The 14958-nt window shown below is 58.8% G+C and overlaps 1 protein-coding gene across 2 annotated transcripts; it reads right to left on the bottom strand.

The window, feature by feature from the left end:
• Window positions 1-827: 827 nt before the first annotated feature.
• Window positions 828-14894, bottom strand: CCDC157 (coiled-coil domain containing 157). Of its 2 annotated transcripts, XM_068562245.1 has the most exons (12): window positions 14651-14826; window positions 11410-11541; window positions 8439-8697; window positions 6571-6742; window positions 5225-5870; window positions 4454-4531; window positions 3905-4095; window positions 3360-3536; window positions 3036-3204; window positions 1814-1953; window positions 1269-1357; window positions 828-1179 (listed from the first exon to the last, which is right to left on the bottom strand). In XM_068562245.1, the coding sequence occupies exons 3-12, from the start codon at window positions 8684-8686 to the stop codon at window positions 930-932; spliced, it is 2160 nt and encodes a 719-aa protein (XP_068418346.1). In that variant the 5' UTR covers window positions 8687-8697; window positions 11410-11541; window positions 14651-14826; the 3' UTR covers window positions 828-929. The 2 variants fall into 2 exon arrangements, with proteins under 2 accessions (XP_068418346.1, XP_068418345.1); XM_068562244.1 differs by lacking the exon at window positions 11410-11541 and having other exon boundaries at window positions 14651-14894.
• Window positions 14895-14958: the final 64 nt, after the last annotated feature.

Raw genomic sequence — 14958 nt, forward strand, 5'->3', positions numbered from 1 at the left:
TGTAAACTGAGGTGCTCTACTTGTTGGCCTCCTGACCAGGGAAAACTGTCATAGAAAGCCAAGAGCATCTCCCATCCCACCCCCACACCCAGAACTCCTCAGCAAGGTCTTAGCGCCTGTCCTTCACAGGCGGGGTGGCTCAGGACAGGCTGGAGGCTTCGTGAGGAAAACGACTACTGCAGGCCTGGTGTGGCTGGTGGCATCAGTGCCCTGGCCCCAAGGGACAGGCCTGGGAAAGCCAGGGCTGGCTTGGGGTGTCCCGCTCTCTGGCTGGGTGAACGCTTGCCCTGCCTTCAGTGGCCTCCTGGGGATCCAACCTCCTGGATTTAGAGAAACCCTTTCTGACTTGTGTTTCCTGAAGGTGAGGCGTTCTGCAGTGAAAGGGGGGCTGATTTTCTTGGATCCTTAATGTCCCCATCCCCAGGTTCACAGCTGGGTGGTCCCTGCCTGCCTCTGTGAGCCTGAGCCAGGACCCCGGCCTCTGACTCCTTCCTTGCCTCAGGTGTCCTCACCGGGCCCACCGTGGCGGCTGCTCTCCTTCCCCTGCGCACCCCCTACCCTGACCCTGCTCTTTATTGGTGGGGGTCACTGAGTCCATGTTACCCCTTAGCCTTTGCTATGGGGATCAAAAGACTGCCTTTCACATCGCCCAGGTGCTAGAAGCTTCTTTCTGCCCTCGGTGTGTCCTCTTCCCCCACTGCCCCTATCAGGAGGGAGGCAGGAAGCTCCCATTTACTGAGGGTGCACAGTGTGCCAGGCCTCTGCTGGCCAATGACCCACATGGCTGGGGACTCAGGACAGGGAAGGAAGGACTCTTGCCCTGCTGAGCCAGTGTGGTGAGGCCAAGGTCGCTGTGAGCAGATGGCCTAGGCTTTATTACATGGGGTGGGTTGCCAGCTTCCCGCCCTCCAGCCCCACTCCACTGCAGGCTACGTGGGCCGCTCCTGGGGCTGGTATGCAGGGCCGGCCTGGCCCCGGCTTGGTGACAGTCTCCTTCTCAGCCTGGCCAAGGCCCGGATGGGGTTCTGGGCACAGTTGGTCGAGTGGGTCACATCCTCCAGGGAGGACTTGCTGGGTCGACCGCAGGGCTGCTGAGGCGGGGAGGCCTGGGGCTGGCCCGGCAGGGTCCTGCCCGCACTGGCCGTCCTGCTGCAAGGTGAGTGCCGCCTGCCCAGGGGCCTGAGGGAGGACCAGACGGCAAGATCCCCTGTGAGCGAGGGGGACCACCCCACCCCCACACGCCCCGCCTCTGACAAAGCCTCACTCACCCTGGAGATGCTCTCTGGGCCTGGGCTGGGGGCACTGCTCCGTGGATTCCCTTGCTGGGAGGGGTCCAGAGCTGGTCCTGTGGGATCAGCTGCAAAGAAAACCAAGCTCAGAAAGGCCCAGGATCCCCTCTGCAGCGGACAGAGAGGGTGTCATAGAGGAGGCGGGAGGGCCTGATCCTGTCGCCACGGCCCCTTCCTCTGAGGGGCAGGGTTTGGAAAGCCTTCCAGGGCCTGTCCTTAGCCGTGGTAAGGGTGGAAAGGTTTGCCTTCTCACAAGGCTCCTGGTGCACTTGAAATAAAGGTTCAAAGGGCTAGAGGGGGGATTTGGAGCTAGAAGGCACGGTAACATCCTCATGCCTTCCTGAATCGTGGAAGATGGTTCACAAAAGCACAGCCTAAAGCCACCTGTCATGAGAGCCCCATGTGCAATGAGCTGGGCTGACGGCAGATTCCCCGGGGGAAGCTGAAGACCTCTGCTGGGTTGGGGGCCTCTTCCAAGTCCCCAAGGGCCGGCCCCTTTCAGGTGGGGGAGCCATGCTGCCCACCTTGAGGCCCCCCTGCTGGGCCACCTCCCGGATCTTAGACAGCATGGATCGCAGCCGCCCGTTCTCCTCCTGTAGGACCCGGATACGGATGTCGTTGGCCTGCACCTGCTTCTCCATGTCGTCCGTGACGTTGCCAGAGCCTGTGGAGACCCACTATCTGGCACCCAACCCCATCAGGTCTGCCTCTTGTGCCCAACGAGACAGGACCTCAGAGGGCAGACACGCCAGCCGGTATGTGCCTAGGGTCCCCTGCCGGTGGCCCTGCAGGTGGGCGGGGTCAGCATACTGGACCTCCCACCTCATCTTTTCTCTCCTGAGGCCTTGTTCCCCCCACTCCCCCCGCGCTCCCTACCCCCCTGCCTGCTGGGAGGTGACCAAAGCCTTGCAGAATTTGAGAGCTGAGGGGGACCTGGAGCTCACCAAAAATTTAGCACATAGGTAGGAAAGTGAAGCTCTTCCAAGGCCACCTGTTTTCGGAGGGCCCGAGAGACAGTGACTCGTCCAAAGCCACAGCCAGCCCTTGGATATGAGTCTCAGGAATTCAGCAAGGATGTTCTTTCCCACTGCTGGGGGGACAGATGCTCCCCCTGACTCTGAACCCAGGCAAGGTGCTGCCTGCTCTGGTTATCAGTTTCCTGGTTTGTCACAAGCGGCTGCTACCTGCCTCGCGGGGCGGCTGACAGGGTAACACAAGGGCCCAGCACTCACAAGTGACGACTTATCATGACAAGCTAGATTGCAGTGGATCATCCCAACAGCGCTGCACGGGGATTCACCCCAGAGCCTCAGGGGGCTGGAGGGGTTAGGACGAGAGCCCACGTCGCCGGGCAGTCAGTCTTCCACTGAGATGGGTCCCTGGCACTCCCATGGACACTGGACAGTTGGGGCTGTGCCCCTGGAGCTGGCCCCACGGTGTAGTTTGGGGAGATGCCAGGACAGGGGACATGGAAGCTGAGCAAGGACTGGCCTGTGACGTGGTACACAGCACAGGCTACACAGGTAGCCAGACCTGGGTCTGGATTTGGCTGTGTGACTCTGAGCAGTCACCTCCCCACTGGGCCTCTGTGTCCCCATCCACACAGAGGAGTGGGTAACTCGCACAGCACCTGTGTGTTGTGGGGGCTCTGCCACCCTTGCTGTGGACCCGTGTCCTGCCCTGATGAGCCCTCAGTTGCCCGCCCCCAGCCCCGGCGTGCCCTCCGCACCAACCCCGGGCCCCTACTTTGGATCTGGGCTTCCACAGGCCTGTGCAGGTCCGGAAAGGCCACCAGCAGCCTCTCCCGCTCCCTCAACTCCACGAGCTCGCGTTCTAGCTCCGAGATGGTCAGCTGCAGATCCGCTGTTGCCTGCTCCAGGCCTTGCTTCTCTCGCTGCAGGCTCTGCAGCAGCTCCTGGGGCAGGGGAGGCTCAGAGCTGAGGACCGGCTCCCAGCCCCCTGGGGACACCCCATCACCATCACTCCCCAGGCACGGGGCAGGCCCGCAGGTGCTTAGCTGGCTGGAGGTTCCTGCAGAGAAAGGGAAGTGCCGCCCCTGCCCGCTCGCACCTGCTGGGCCCGCAGCTGGCACTGCCCCTGCTCCCTCTCGCTCTGCACGTGCTGCAGCTGCTCCTCCACGTGGACCCGCTGGGCCTCGGCCTCGTCCAAACTGCCCCTCAGCTCCTCACGCTCCTGGTCCAGGGTGTCCAGCTGCTGTAGCAGGGCTCGCTGTTTGGCCTGCAGGGACTGAGCCGGGATGGGCAGGAGGGAGGCCATGAGGCCCATGGGGCCAGGCCCAGCCACGCAGGACAAAGGAGGCAGCTGTATCCAAGCCCACCCCCTTGTGCTACATCTGTCTGTGCACATGCGTGCAGTGGAAGGGGTGGAGGGAAGAAGGGAGCAGACCACAACCCTGGCAAGGCCAGGACCCCCAAGCTTGGAGATCCTGCCCCGCCTGGAAAGCAGACCTCGTCCCCACTTCTTTCCAGTCACAGTCGCCACTCAGGAATTCTTCTCCTTAGGTCTCCAGTGTCTCCCCGCCGTCAGTGGAGCCCTTTCTCTCCCTGCAGCCTTCGTTGCAGGAGCCCAGGCGCTGACGAGGCTCCCAGCCTCACCTCCTGGTGGCGGACCATGCTGTCGACACGGGCCTTCTCCTTGTCCAGCTCTGTGCTGGCCCAGCGGATCTGCTGGCTGGCTCCGTCCAGCCGCCCTGCCAGCAGCTGCACCTGCTCTTCCAGCTGCTGCACCTGCCTCTCAGCCTCCGCCCTGTGCTCAGCCTCCTCTTGCAGCTCCTGGGCCTTCGTCTCTGCAGGATTGAGCGGGCGGGGGAAGGGGTAGAGCGGGGGAGCCCTGGGGAGTCCCTGCACTGCCTCTGACCCAGGACGAGACCTGGGAGGTGGGGGCTGGTCAGAGGACATCTCTGGGCCTCAGTGTCCTCAGCCACAAAATGGGGCTCTGAACCCTGCCTGAGGTGGGTTCTGAAAACAGAAGGTACTTTCTGGGTGGGAGGTGGCATCACCCAACAGTGTGGCCTGTCAGACCCAGCCTCCTCTGTGGTTCCCTTTAGCTTTGCCCCCGAAGCCCAGGAGACAGAAACAGAGGGTGCTGGTCCAGCCACCGAGCACAGGGCACACAGTACAGGGCTCCATGGCAGGGCTCCTCACCCACGGCCCGCGTGGACTCCCGCTGCTGCTTCAGCTCCCCCTCCAGGGTGGACACCTTTGTCTTGAGGTCACTTGTTTCTATGGCAGCCAAGAGAGAGGCCCTTCAGAGGCTCCCTTGGGCCTGGCTGGCAGCCTCAACGCCCAGTGCACCCCACAGCATGGTGGCAGCCCTGGCCAGGGTGGAGGAGTGCCTGGGCTTGTGGGAGGAGTTCTGGGGAGGTGCCAGGAGGCCTGGGTCCCTGTCCACTCTGCTTCCTGTCAGCTGGCTGACTCTCTGGGCTTCAGTGTCCTCCACGGGGGTGACTTGCCCAACTCCCTCAGGCCTCACAACTTCAGCAGGAGCTGGCCCACTGTGAGTGCCATAGCTGCGTCTCTCTGCCTGACGGCTTCTACTGAAGCCAAAGAGGGGCCTCAGCTGGCTGGAGCTACCCAGGGGATGAGCTCCCCAGGAGTCCCCTTCGGTGACCGACAGGAGTGAGTGTATGAATCTGCCGCTCCCTCGCCCCTCTGGTGGGACGACTCGGACTTCTACACGGGCTCCTGCGTTCCCCAGTGGGATTAAGCTCCAGTTGCCCGCAGTGTAACCGGCTTGATGAGCACACCCCTTTTCCCCTGCCTTCCCTTCCCTGCGTCTGCTGCCCACTCCCAGTCCAGGTTTCTTCCACACCAACTCCCAGCACCCACAGCCCCGTTGCGGGGTCTGCTCCTGGGGAAGCCCATGCTCAGGCTGTGGCAGAGCCTGGCACTGAGGGTCCGGCCTCAGGCACACACCTGCGAGCAGCTGCTGCCTGTCGCGCTCCCACTGGGCCAGGCGCTGCTCGGCCTCATCCGCCTGCTGCCGCTGTGCCCCCTGCTCCCGCTGCAGGGCCTGCTCCAGCTCACCTACTTGCTTCCTCAGTCTGTCCTTCTGCCCCTTAGCCTCCTCCAGCTGGGCCCTGAGGGGCCCCACAAGCTGAGTGAGGGCCCCCATGTGTTTGCTGAGGCGTGTCAGGTCTTTGCTCTGCTCGGCCGCCCAGTGGCCCACGGTGGTGGCCGGCAGCGGCCTGAGCCCCATGCTGTCCTGCACCAGATGCTGGAACTGGCCTAAGGACGAGGGCAAGTTCTGGCTCTGACACAGGCTGATGACCATCTTGCCCACCTCCCGCAGGCTGCCCTGCACGCTGGTGCACGCATCACAGGGCACCAGGGCTGTCTCCACGGTCTGGGAGTGGACACTCCTGGCGTTTTCGGCCATCCTGGCTGGACACGGCAGGGAGATGCGGACAGAGAGTCTGTCCAGCTCTTGGCAGGTCTGGGGCAAGCCTGGCATTGGGGAGGCGGGCTTGATGAGCTTGGCGGTCACAAATTCAGGGCTCCTGGCTGGCTCGCCCTTGGCTGTGGGCTTGGAGGTGGGGGTCTCCCCTTGGTTTGCCCTTTTCTGTAGTCAGGAAAAGAAAGGGAAAGCAGGTGAGGGAGATGGGCCTGGGAGGTGACCAGCTCTCTGGGGATTTCTGTGACAGCAGCCACTCCTGATGCTCAGACCATCAGATGGTATCTGATACCAATGTGAGTGAGAGAGCGAACCTTCTCCTTTCTGCTGCCCCAGCTTACCAAGCCCAGGCTCCATGCTGTTACATGCGTGGCACTGGGAGGGTAACACCGTGACAGACACAGCTGCCGGGTACTGGGCCCTTGCTTAGCGGACTTGTCTGCTCTTGTGTTGCTGAAGCCACTCTCAGTTTCAGTTTCCTTCCCATCATGGTGACAGTGGTCCTGCCCACCAGGTGGTTGTGAGGGTTACGGAATAACCCATAACAAATGGGGTTCTTACAAACACCATTCCCCAACAATGCCCTGGGAGGTAGGGACTGTTATCACCCCCACTGCACAGATGAACAAACTGAGGTTCAGACTAGGTAGGATTTTTCCAAAGCCCCATAGTGTAAACTGCAGAACCAGGTGGCCCACACATGACCCCCGAGGCCTGCATTGCGAACTGCCAGGCTGCATGGGCCTTGAGTGGGGGCTCCAGAGTGGAGCCAGCGACAGATGTGGTGCACATGTGGTGTGCGAGGAGCCTGGGGCAGGTGGACTGGTGTGAGGGTGACCGCAGTTGGGGAAGCGGGTGGCCGACCCACCTGGGGGGCCACCTGCTGAATGAGCATGCCCAGCCTCAGCAGGCTGTTCCAGAAGCGCCGCACTGTGAGCCCCACAGACATGCAGGGCCTGGCAGCCCTGGCGGGGGGCACCGTCTGCTCCAAGCCAAGGTTCTCCAAGTAGCTCGCGCAGCTCTGAAGCAGCAGCAGGAGCCTGTGGGCAGAGATGGCAGGGTTGGCTGGGGCAGAGCCCAGCGCCAGTGTGCCCTCACACCACACGACCAACAGCCTCCAGCTCTGGGAACCGGCCCGGGCGTCAGGGACTCGGAGCATCTCAGAATATGCTCTGCCTGACCCAAGAGCCACTTCTTCCAGGAAGCCCTCCCTGAAGGCTAAGCTTGGGGCCCCTTCGGGGCCTCCTGGGTGGAAGCACTTCTGCCTGGCTGCTCCCCACTGGACTGGGAGGCTCTGGGAGGCCGGGCCTTGCCTCGGTTGTGTCCAGAGTCCTCAGAAAGTGCTGGGTAAGTGGCTGCCTTCCATCATGTGGCTCAGAGCCTTCACCTCGCAGAGGACCCAGCTGAGACCCCCAGAGCGGAGGAGGCTGCGCACGGCCTCAGGGTGAGTGTGCAGAGCAGTGTGCCCTGCGGTTTCCTGATTCTAGTTGGTGGGGGGGGGGGGTTCTCCTGTGGGACGAGCTGCTTCTGCGACAATGGAGACTGGAGTGAGAGACCAGGTCCCTATCCTACCCTGAGTCAGGGGCTAATTGTAAGGAAAAGGGTTGTTGGGAAGAGAAGTATGTATTTGCGTGGGAATCAGGCTGTTTTAAAAGAAGAGGTACTGTGTTTACAAAACATATGGCCAGATAAACGACCTCAACTTGTTGCAGGTGCAGGAGGGTCATCCCAAACCAACTGTGCCCTTGGGCAGAGAGGGCCTGGGGGAGGGGGTGCTGACCGCTCCAGGCCCTGCCCCTCTCTGGGCCAAGGTGTCCTCCTCTGTGAATGGGGACAATGAATGAGCAGCACTGGAGGGTGGAGAGTGGCCTGGACAGAGGGGCCAGGTGAGGGGTGGGAAGGCGGGTCAGCACCAGCTTTCTAGAAGGTGGATGGGTGAACTGGGCCCTGACGGGCTCGGCCAGTCCAGGGACGAGTAGGCGGGGCACTCCTAGCAGAGGGCACAACGAGGAAGGAAGGTGTGTTCTGGGCTCACACATGTTCAGCCCCCTACAGGGTCCAGGTAGTACTTTCACACCGTTGGCTCCTCCAGGCCTCTGAGTGGTTACCCTGGCTTCTAATTGTCTCCAGGCAGGTCATCCCCAAACTGCTGGGGTCCCTGCCTGTCTGTCCCCCGTGACTTCATTAGCATGCAAGGTTTGGAGCACGTGGAGCCTGGGCTGCAGTCCCCAGGGAGTGGAGGCTGACGACCATGCTAATGTGAATGACAGTGTAGAAGTGGTGGGGCTGCAGGGGAATCCACTGGCCTCCTTCCCAGCAGGGCCAGGATTTGGAAAAGCACATCCTGTGTCTGGCCCTGTGACACATGGAAGGGACAGGAAAAACAGCCTGGGATGGAAAGTCTGAGCAGCAGCTGTAGTGTCCTCGACACACAGAAACCCTAAGGAAGCAGCTGGCAGTGGCTGGAGAAGTAGCCGTCAGAGCTGTGGTGTCACAGAGACCAACAGGGTGGCCAGCAACTCCCTGAGGGTGGAGTATAAGACACACAGCACAGCACGACACAGGTGAGATCACTGTGAGGGCCCTGAACCAAGCTGGCCCCCGACAGCATTCAGTCAAAGGTGACTGTTGTCATCAATGTCATCACCCCCGCCAGAAGTGGATCCTGTGGCTGCTACTGGTTTATGGGGTGGGTGCCAACATCCTGAGATGACCAGGTTTGGTCCAGGCTCTCACCTGTCAATGACCAGCTCCAGCAGCACAGCGTGGGACAGCTGCGTGAACTCGGGGTCACCCGGCACGTGGTCGTAGTGCTCTAGCAGGGCCACCATGTCCAGGTCACAGGCCATGCGGTCAGGGAACTTCCAGGAGGGGAAGCGCACGGGCCCGGCACGCGAGAACACGTCCACGATGGCACCCTGCAGGTCAGTAAGGTCCCTGCGCAGGCTGTCCATGCAGGCCTGGCTGCCCAGCAGGTGTGCCATCCTCGTGGCTCCTGGGGTGGACAGAGAGGATCTCCGTTAGCCAGAGCCATGCGGCTGCTGCTGCAGGAAGCTTCTGAAAACCCCAGAAAACCTGCTGAAATCCAACCTCGACCCTGGGGAGAAGTCGGTTCCCTGGCCCCTTCGGGACCTGCTTATGGGTGACCTCACCAGCCTCCCTCTCATCCACCCTACCCCACGCCCACACTACTGATTCCCTCGGTCCACAAGTCCCTCTGAGGACCTGTGTGCGCCAGGCCCCTGCTAAGTGCTGGGTGGATACAGCTGTGCATGAGGATGTACCTGCTGTCCTTCCCTCCCTGAGCAAAGCACTGGATGGCTACTGACAACGAAAAGACAGTTGTAGCTACAGTATGATGGGGAGCACTGGACCACCCCTGGCCACTCTCGTCTCCTGCCTGGACTGCAGCAGCAGTTCCAGCTGGGCCACAGGCCTGCCCACTGGAATCTGATCCACTTCTGCTATGGAGACCTGGGCCAAGCCTATCTGACCACATCACACTGGCCAACAGCCCCTCAGGACTCACTTTGGCCCTTGGGGAGAAAGCCTACCTCCAGGCACACCCCTCCCCTTGTCCTCTCTAGTCACCTCCCCTCCCCTCTCCTCCACTCCACATACCATCAGCTACAAGCAGCAGCTCCTGTGCAGGCACTCGTTTCTGAATCCGTGCCCATCTGTCTCTTCCATCTGAGTCATGCTTCCCCCATCCAATTCCCATCACCTGCCTAACTCCTCTCATCCTTCAGGGTTCCCGGACATCACCTCCTCCAGGAAGCCTTCCCCGAGCACCCTCCAGGCTGGCTTAGATACTCCCTCTGGGCTTCCCCCATCTTGGCCCTGATCGCTCTCGCAGAGGAATGGCCTCTGCTCTCCAGGACAGGTCCTCACCGCACCTCAGTCACTGTGGTATCCCCAGTATGGCAGCCTGGGGCCTGGCCTATTGCAGATGCTCCCTGACAAATGAACGACTAGTAATTGAATGGAGAAAAGAAAAAAGAATCCACAAAGAAAATTTAAAATACCTTGACTTTGGGAGGAAAACAAGTCCTGAAGTGTAAGAGAGGAACACCTGAAAATTTGTATGGATAGCTATCCTAATCACTCTGGTGACAGGGGGCCCATTATATGTTGATACAGGGGTCCCAGTCCTGCCCCTTTCTGGCTGTGTGGTCATGGGCAAGTCACTGCACCCCTCTGAGCTCCAGCTGTCTCACTTGTAAGATGGGGACACCGTCCCCCATCAGGCCAGGTGGTATCTGCAAGTAACGTGCTTGGTCCAGGACTTCCCTGGTGGCGCAGTGGTTAAGAATCCGCCTGCCAATGCAGGGGACACAGGTTGGTTCCCTGGTCTGGGAAGATCCCACATGCCGCGCAGCAACAAAGCCCATGTGCCACAACTACTGAGCCTGCACCCTAGAGCCCGTGAGCCACAACTACTGAGCCCTCGTGCCACAACTACTGAAGCCCACGCGCCGCAACAAGAGAAGCCACCGCAATGAGAAGCCCGCGCACCACAACAAAGAGTAGCCCCTGCTCACCACAACTAGAGAAAGCCTGCGGGCAGCAATGAAGACCCAACGCAGCAAAAAATAAAAAAAAAATTAAAAAGTGCTTGGTCCAGGGCAAGGCACCAGTAAAAGTTCTGCAGCCATAGTAACTATTATTACTGTGATTACTATTACTAGCAGTAACAATAGCAAAGACCATCCTTGTCTGGAGCTGCTGTCTACCTTCCATATTTCCTGTTCTCCCCTGCGGCCCGCACAGATTGCTCCCCTTCCATCTTTGCCATGTGTGGACATCAGAAGACAGTGATTTGGATGAACCATCCCTGGCCCTTGACTCAGAAGGTCTGGCCCCTCCCATGGCTCTTCGCAGGCCTCTGACAGCAGGTGTCAGAGCCAGCAGCCCTGTGGATGCCGAGCCCTGGTCCCTCCCCACCCTGCAGTGGGGCCCCTTGTCCTTTGTGGTTTTCTCAGCAGCAGAAAGTTCCTTGCACCAAAGCCCCACCCTGCAGCAGGGGCTGCTTGGGCAGGATTCAGGCCCCCAGGAAGTCCAGGCCTGGCGGGGAAACCTCTCTTCCTCCAACCTGTTTCCACCTCCCAACCTTCCTCATCGCAGAAAATGGCACCCTCACTGGAAGCACCTGGGCACTTCCTCGAATCCCTTTCCTTTATCCCCACATCCAGGCACCCAGTACTGCCAGCTCCACATCCCACCCACACTGAGAACCCGCCACCTCTGTCCATCAACACTGCTCCACACCCGCCACCTCCCCCAGACCACTGCCCCAGCCTTCCTGAGGGTCGCCCTCTCCCCTCTGCCCAGCACCCCCTCGCACCTCGGCGTCTCACCCCCGCAGAATATGCTTCCTCCCCATACTCTGTCTAAATAAGATGCCTCCCTCAGGTCCCCGGGCTGGTGAGGTCCCCTGTTACACATTCTCAAAGCAGCCTGTGCTTTTCCCTCCCAGTACACACCACAGTGGCATGGAATCATTGAGTCATTATTTGCAGTTGGGAATGCGTCTCCCTGTGAGCACATAGACCGTTTTTGAGTTCACTGCAGTATGACCTGGCCACCTGGGCTGGGACCTGAGGGCCTGCCTGTGCCCACAGGTGCAGGGAAACTCAGAGGCCCCAGGGTGGTTCCTGAGGGCAAGCCAGCCTCTCCGGCCTCCCAGAGGACTGGGCCCTGTCCTCACCTCTGCACAGGTGCCTGTCCGTGGAGCTGGATGTCTGAGTGTCCCCAGCTCTTGGACTTGCCTGTGGGCTTTCGGGCTCAGGGTCAGAGGCTCAGCCAGGTGCCTGGCTTCCCGTGTCCAGCTCTGCAGTCCCTGGGAGTGGATGAAGGGAGAGTGAGGGAGTGGGCACTCAGGGAGGGCTTCCTGGGGGTGGGGGGCAGGGAGGAGGCTGTCCCAGAAGAAGGGGGTTGTTTCAGGCTGGAGGATGGGGTGAGGGAAAGGGCAGGTGGGGTTGCCAGCCTTGAGCCTGAGCACCGCTGGCTCTGACTACAGGACCTACTGTCGGCCACTTCCCAAATCCACCTCCTTTATTTATTTATTTTTATTTTTTGGCTGCACCACGTGGCACGTGGGATCTTAGTTCCCTGACCAGGGATTGAACTTGCACCCTCTGCATTGGAAGCGCAGAGTCCTAACCACTAGACCGCCAGGGAAGTCCCCAAATCCACCTCCTTTAAACAGATGAGGAAACTGAGGCTTTGGGAAGTTAGGGGGCTAGCCCAAGATCACTCAGGGAGCTGGGGCTCTTGAGTCCAACATCTCTGCTCTGTCTTCAGGCCATACTACTTCTAGAGCAGCACTGGACAAAAGAAATATAATGCAAGCCATGTATGGGTTTTAAAATTTTATACTCGCCACATTAAAAAAACTAAAAAGAAAGAGGTAAATTAATTTTAATAACATATATTACTTAACTTAATATACCCAAAATATCTCTTCAATGTTAAATCAATATAAAATATTAAGTCTATTTTTTTGCATTAAGTCTCAAAATCCAATGTCTATTTGACACTTATAGCGCATCCCAATTTGGACCAGCCACCATTTTCATATACAGCACCACATGGGCTGGTGGGTACTATATCGGACAGTGCAGGGGTAGGGGGTCAGATCCTGTGTTCATTAAGCAGATGGTGACTGAGTATCTTCTACATGTTGGGCATTGTGTCAGGGATAGGTACAGAGCAGGGCACACAGAGCACTGTCCCCCAGGAAGCACCATCTATGTCTGAGGGTCTCTGCAGGGGGCAAGTCTTGGTGTGTCAGCTCTACAGTTCCACCCTCAGGTGGGGTGATGAGTCCCCACAATACACACACACACACACACACACACAGGTCCACTTCCCACATACAAATGTTGCCCCAGTGATGGCCTCTCATAAGATATTGCCACCCATGAGGTGTTATGTCCCCAAAGAATGAGGCAGAAACAAACAGAAAAACCGACTGAAACATTCTGGGTTTCCTTCCTGGAATGGCAGGAAGGAAATAAATACAGCAAGCAAGAAATCCCACCCCGGGAGGAAGGGTTTTCAGGTGGCAAAGCACCTGGAACTCAGGAGCTTGCTTGTGCAGACATTAAGAAACAGTGACCTTGGGCTTCCCTGGTGGCGCAGTGGTTGAGAATCTGCCTGCCAATGCAGGGGACACGGGTTCGAGCCCTGGTCTGGGAAGATCCCACATGCCGCGGAGCAACTAAGCCCGTGAGCCACAGCTACTGAGCCTGCGCGTCTGGAGCCTGTGCTCCGCAACAAGAGAGGCAGCGATAGTGAGAGGCCCGCGCACCGCGATGAAGACTGGCCCCCGCTCGCCGCAACTAGAGAAAGCCCTCGCACAGAAACGAAGACCCAACACAGCCAACTATAAAAAATAAGTAAATACATAAAAATTAAAAAAAAAAAGAAACAGTAACCGGTTCACCCTCAAATAACTACAGCTGCCATCTGGGGCCATCTGGGGCCAGATGTTAGATTCTGGTTCTGATGAGCAGCAGCAAATGCCAAAGCAGTAAGAATATATGAGAGCAAAACACAACATAGAAAAACATCTGAGGTTACCCTACGTCGTTTCTTCTGAACAGTGGGGGTTTGCAGATACAAGCCTGTTTTAAGAAACACGTGTGTGTGTGTGTGTGTGTGTCAAGTGAAGGAACATTTGACACAGGCTTTCTCTGTAATTCCTGGGTCCTGAGTAGAACCCTCGCCCTGAAGCTGCCAGCCCCGCACTGTTCCTGAGATCACACAAGTGCTGGCACTAATTGAGCCACCACTACCCTGTGGTGGGAGCAGCAGGTAACTCTGCCTCTCCTCAGGCCCCTCAGCCCAAGGTGGACTTTTAACTCGCAGAGAAGTGAAGGAGCCTTTCCTGCACTCCCGTTCAACATTCGAGTCCCTTCCCTCTCTTCTCCTGCTTCTCTCTCGTGACCCCTGGGACTCTACCCCTCAGGTAAAGATTATGCCTCCCTCCTGGCCAGTGCACCCATGGAAACACTTTGGAAACTCTAAAACCATCTAAATGGCAGTGTCAGTCTCTGACTCAGGAGTGCTAATTGCCTGGATCCCTGGGGACACTGAAGGAATCCAGTGAAGACAAAGGAGTAAGTAACTGCACTAGTAGAGAAGAATGACCTGGGTTTGGATTCCCACTCCACCATGTGAACTGAGGATGTGAACCTCACTGTCCTCACCTGTAAGTAAGTTGCTATACGAAATAAATGATGGAATGCATGTAGTGTTTGGCACACGGTCTGGCTCATGGTACGTGTTCAATAAAGCCTAACTATCATTATAATTCAACATTAATAATAACAATGGCATAAGCCAGCTATGGTGTGTATGTGAGGAAGAGAGACGGGGAGGAGACTTGGGAGGGCATCTTTTCCTATCCCCCCTCCCCCACCCCCCCATTTCACAGGTGAAGAAATTGAAGTCCAGGCAAGGGTTCAGGAGTTGGGAGAGAGGGGAAAGGGAGGAGAGGCTCTCAGGAGGGGAAGCGGAAAGGGCGGGATTCGAGATGTACTGCGGAGCGGGGAAGTGGTCCGCAGGGACCAACCTGCGGGCGTGAGGGGTGGAGCCTAAAGAAGAAGCCTTGATTTGAATTGGTCTACGGGGTTTGAGGGCTTGACTATGGAAGGCAGGGGTGGAACTGGAAAAGGCAGGCCCGCGGGAAAAGGAACCCGTGGGAATTAGGGATTGAGATTTGGGAAGGGGGTCTGAAAGAGGTGGGCCTGAAAGCAAAAGAGGGGGCTGGGGGAATAGGGAGGCGGGGCTTTGGCCAAAGTGGGAGGCCAATGGGAGAGAGCGGGGGCCTTGGAAGGCGGGGGTCGGAGGGAGAGAGGAATCTTCTGGTGGAGTAAAGGGGAGGGGGGCCGGGGCCGTGGGGTGCGTGCGAGGGCGTCGGCGGGAGATGTAAAACGTCTCACCAGTCTCCGGCGTCGCAGCCTCAGCCACTGTGTCTGGTCGGCTCATGAAACTGCCCCCAGGTGCGCCTGCCGCTCCTGGGATCCCCGGCAAAACCTGTCCCGGCTCCCCGACCGCTGCCACGGCAACGGCGTCTCTCGAGAGGGAGGGGCGGGAATTTACGTCACGGAGAAGGGGCGGCCCCGGAAGTGCGTCAGCCTCACCCCCCCCCCCCTCCTCGGCGAAGACTTGCTTGGCTGCCGCCATCTTGCGAGCTTGTTGTACTGTTGGTACGGGGAAGCCGCTTTGACGCCACACCGCTCACCTATAC

This window comes from Eschrichtius robustus, chromosome 14, assembly GCF_028021215.1.
Source record: "Eschrichtius robustus isolate mEscRob2 chromosome 14, mEscRob2.pri, whole genome shotgun sequence".
Lineage (NCBI taxonomy): Eukaryota > Metazoa > Chordata > Mammalia > Artiodactyla > Eschrichtiidae > Eschrichtius > Eschrichtius robustus.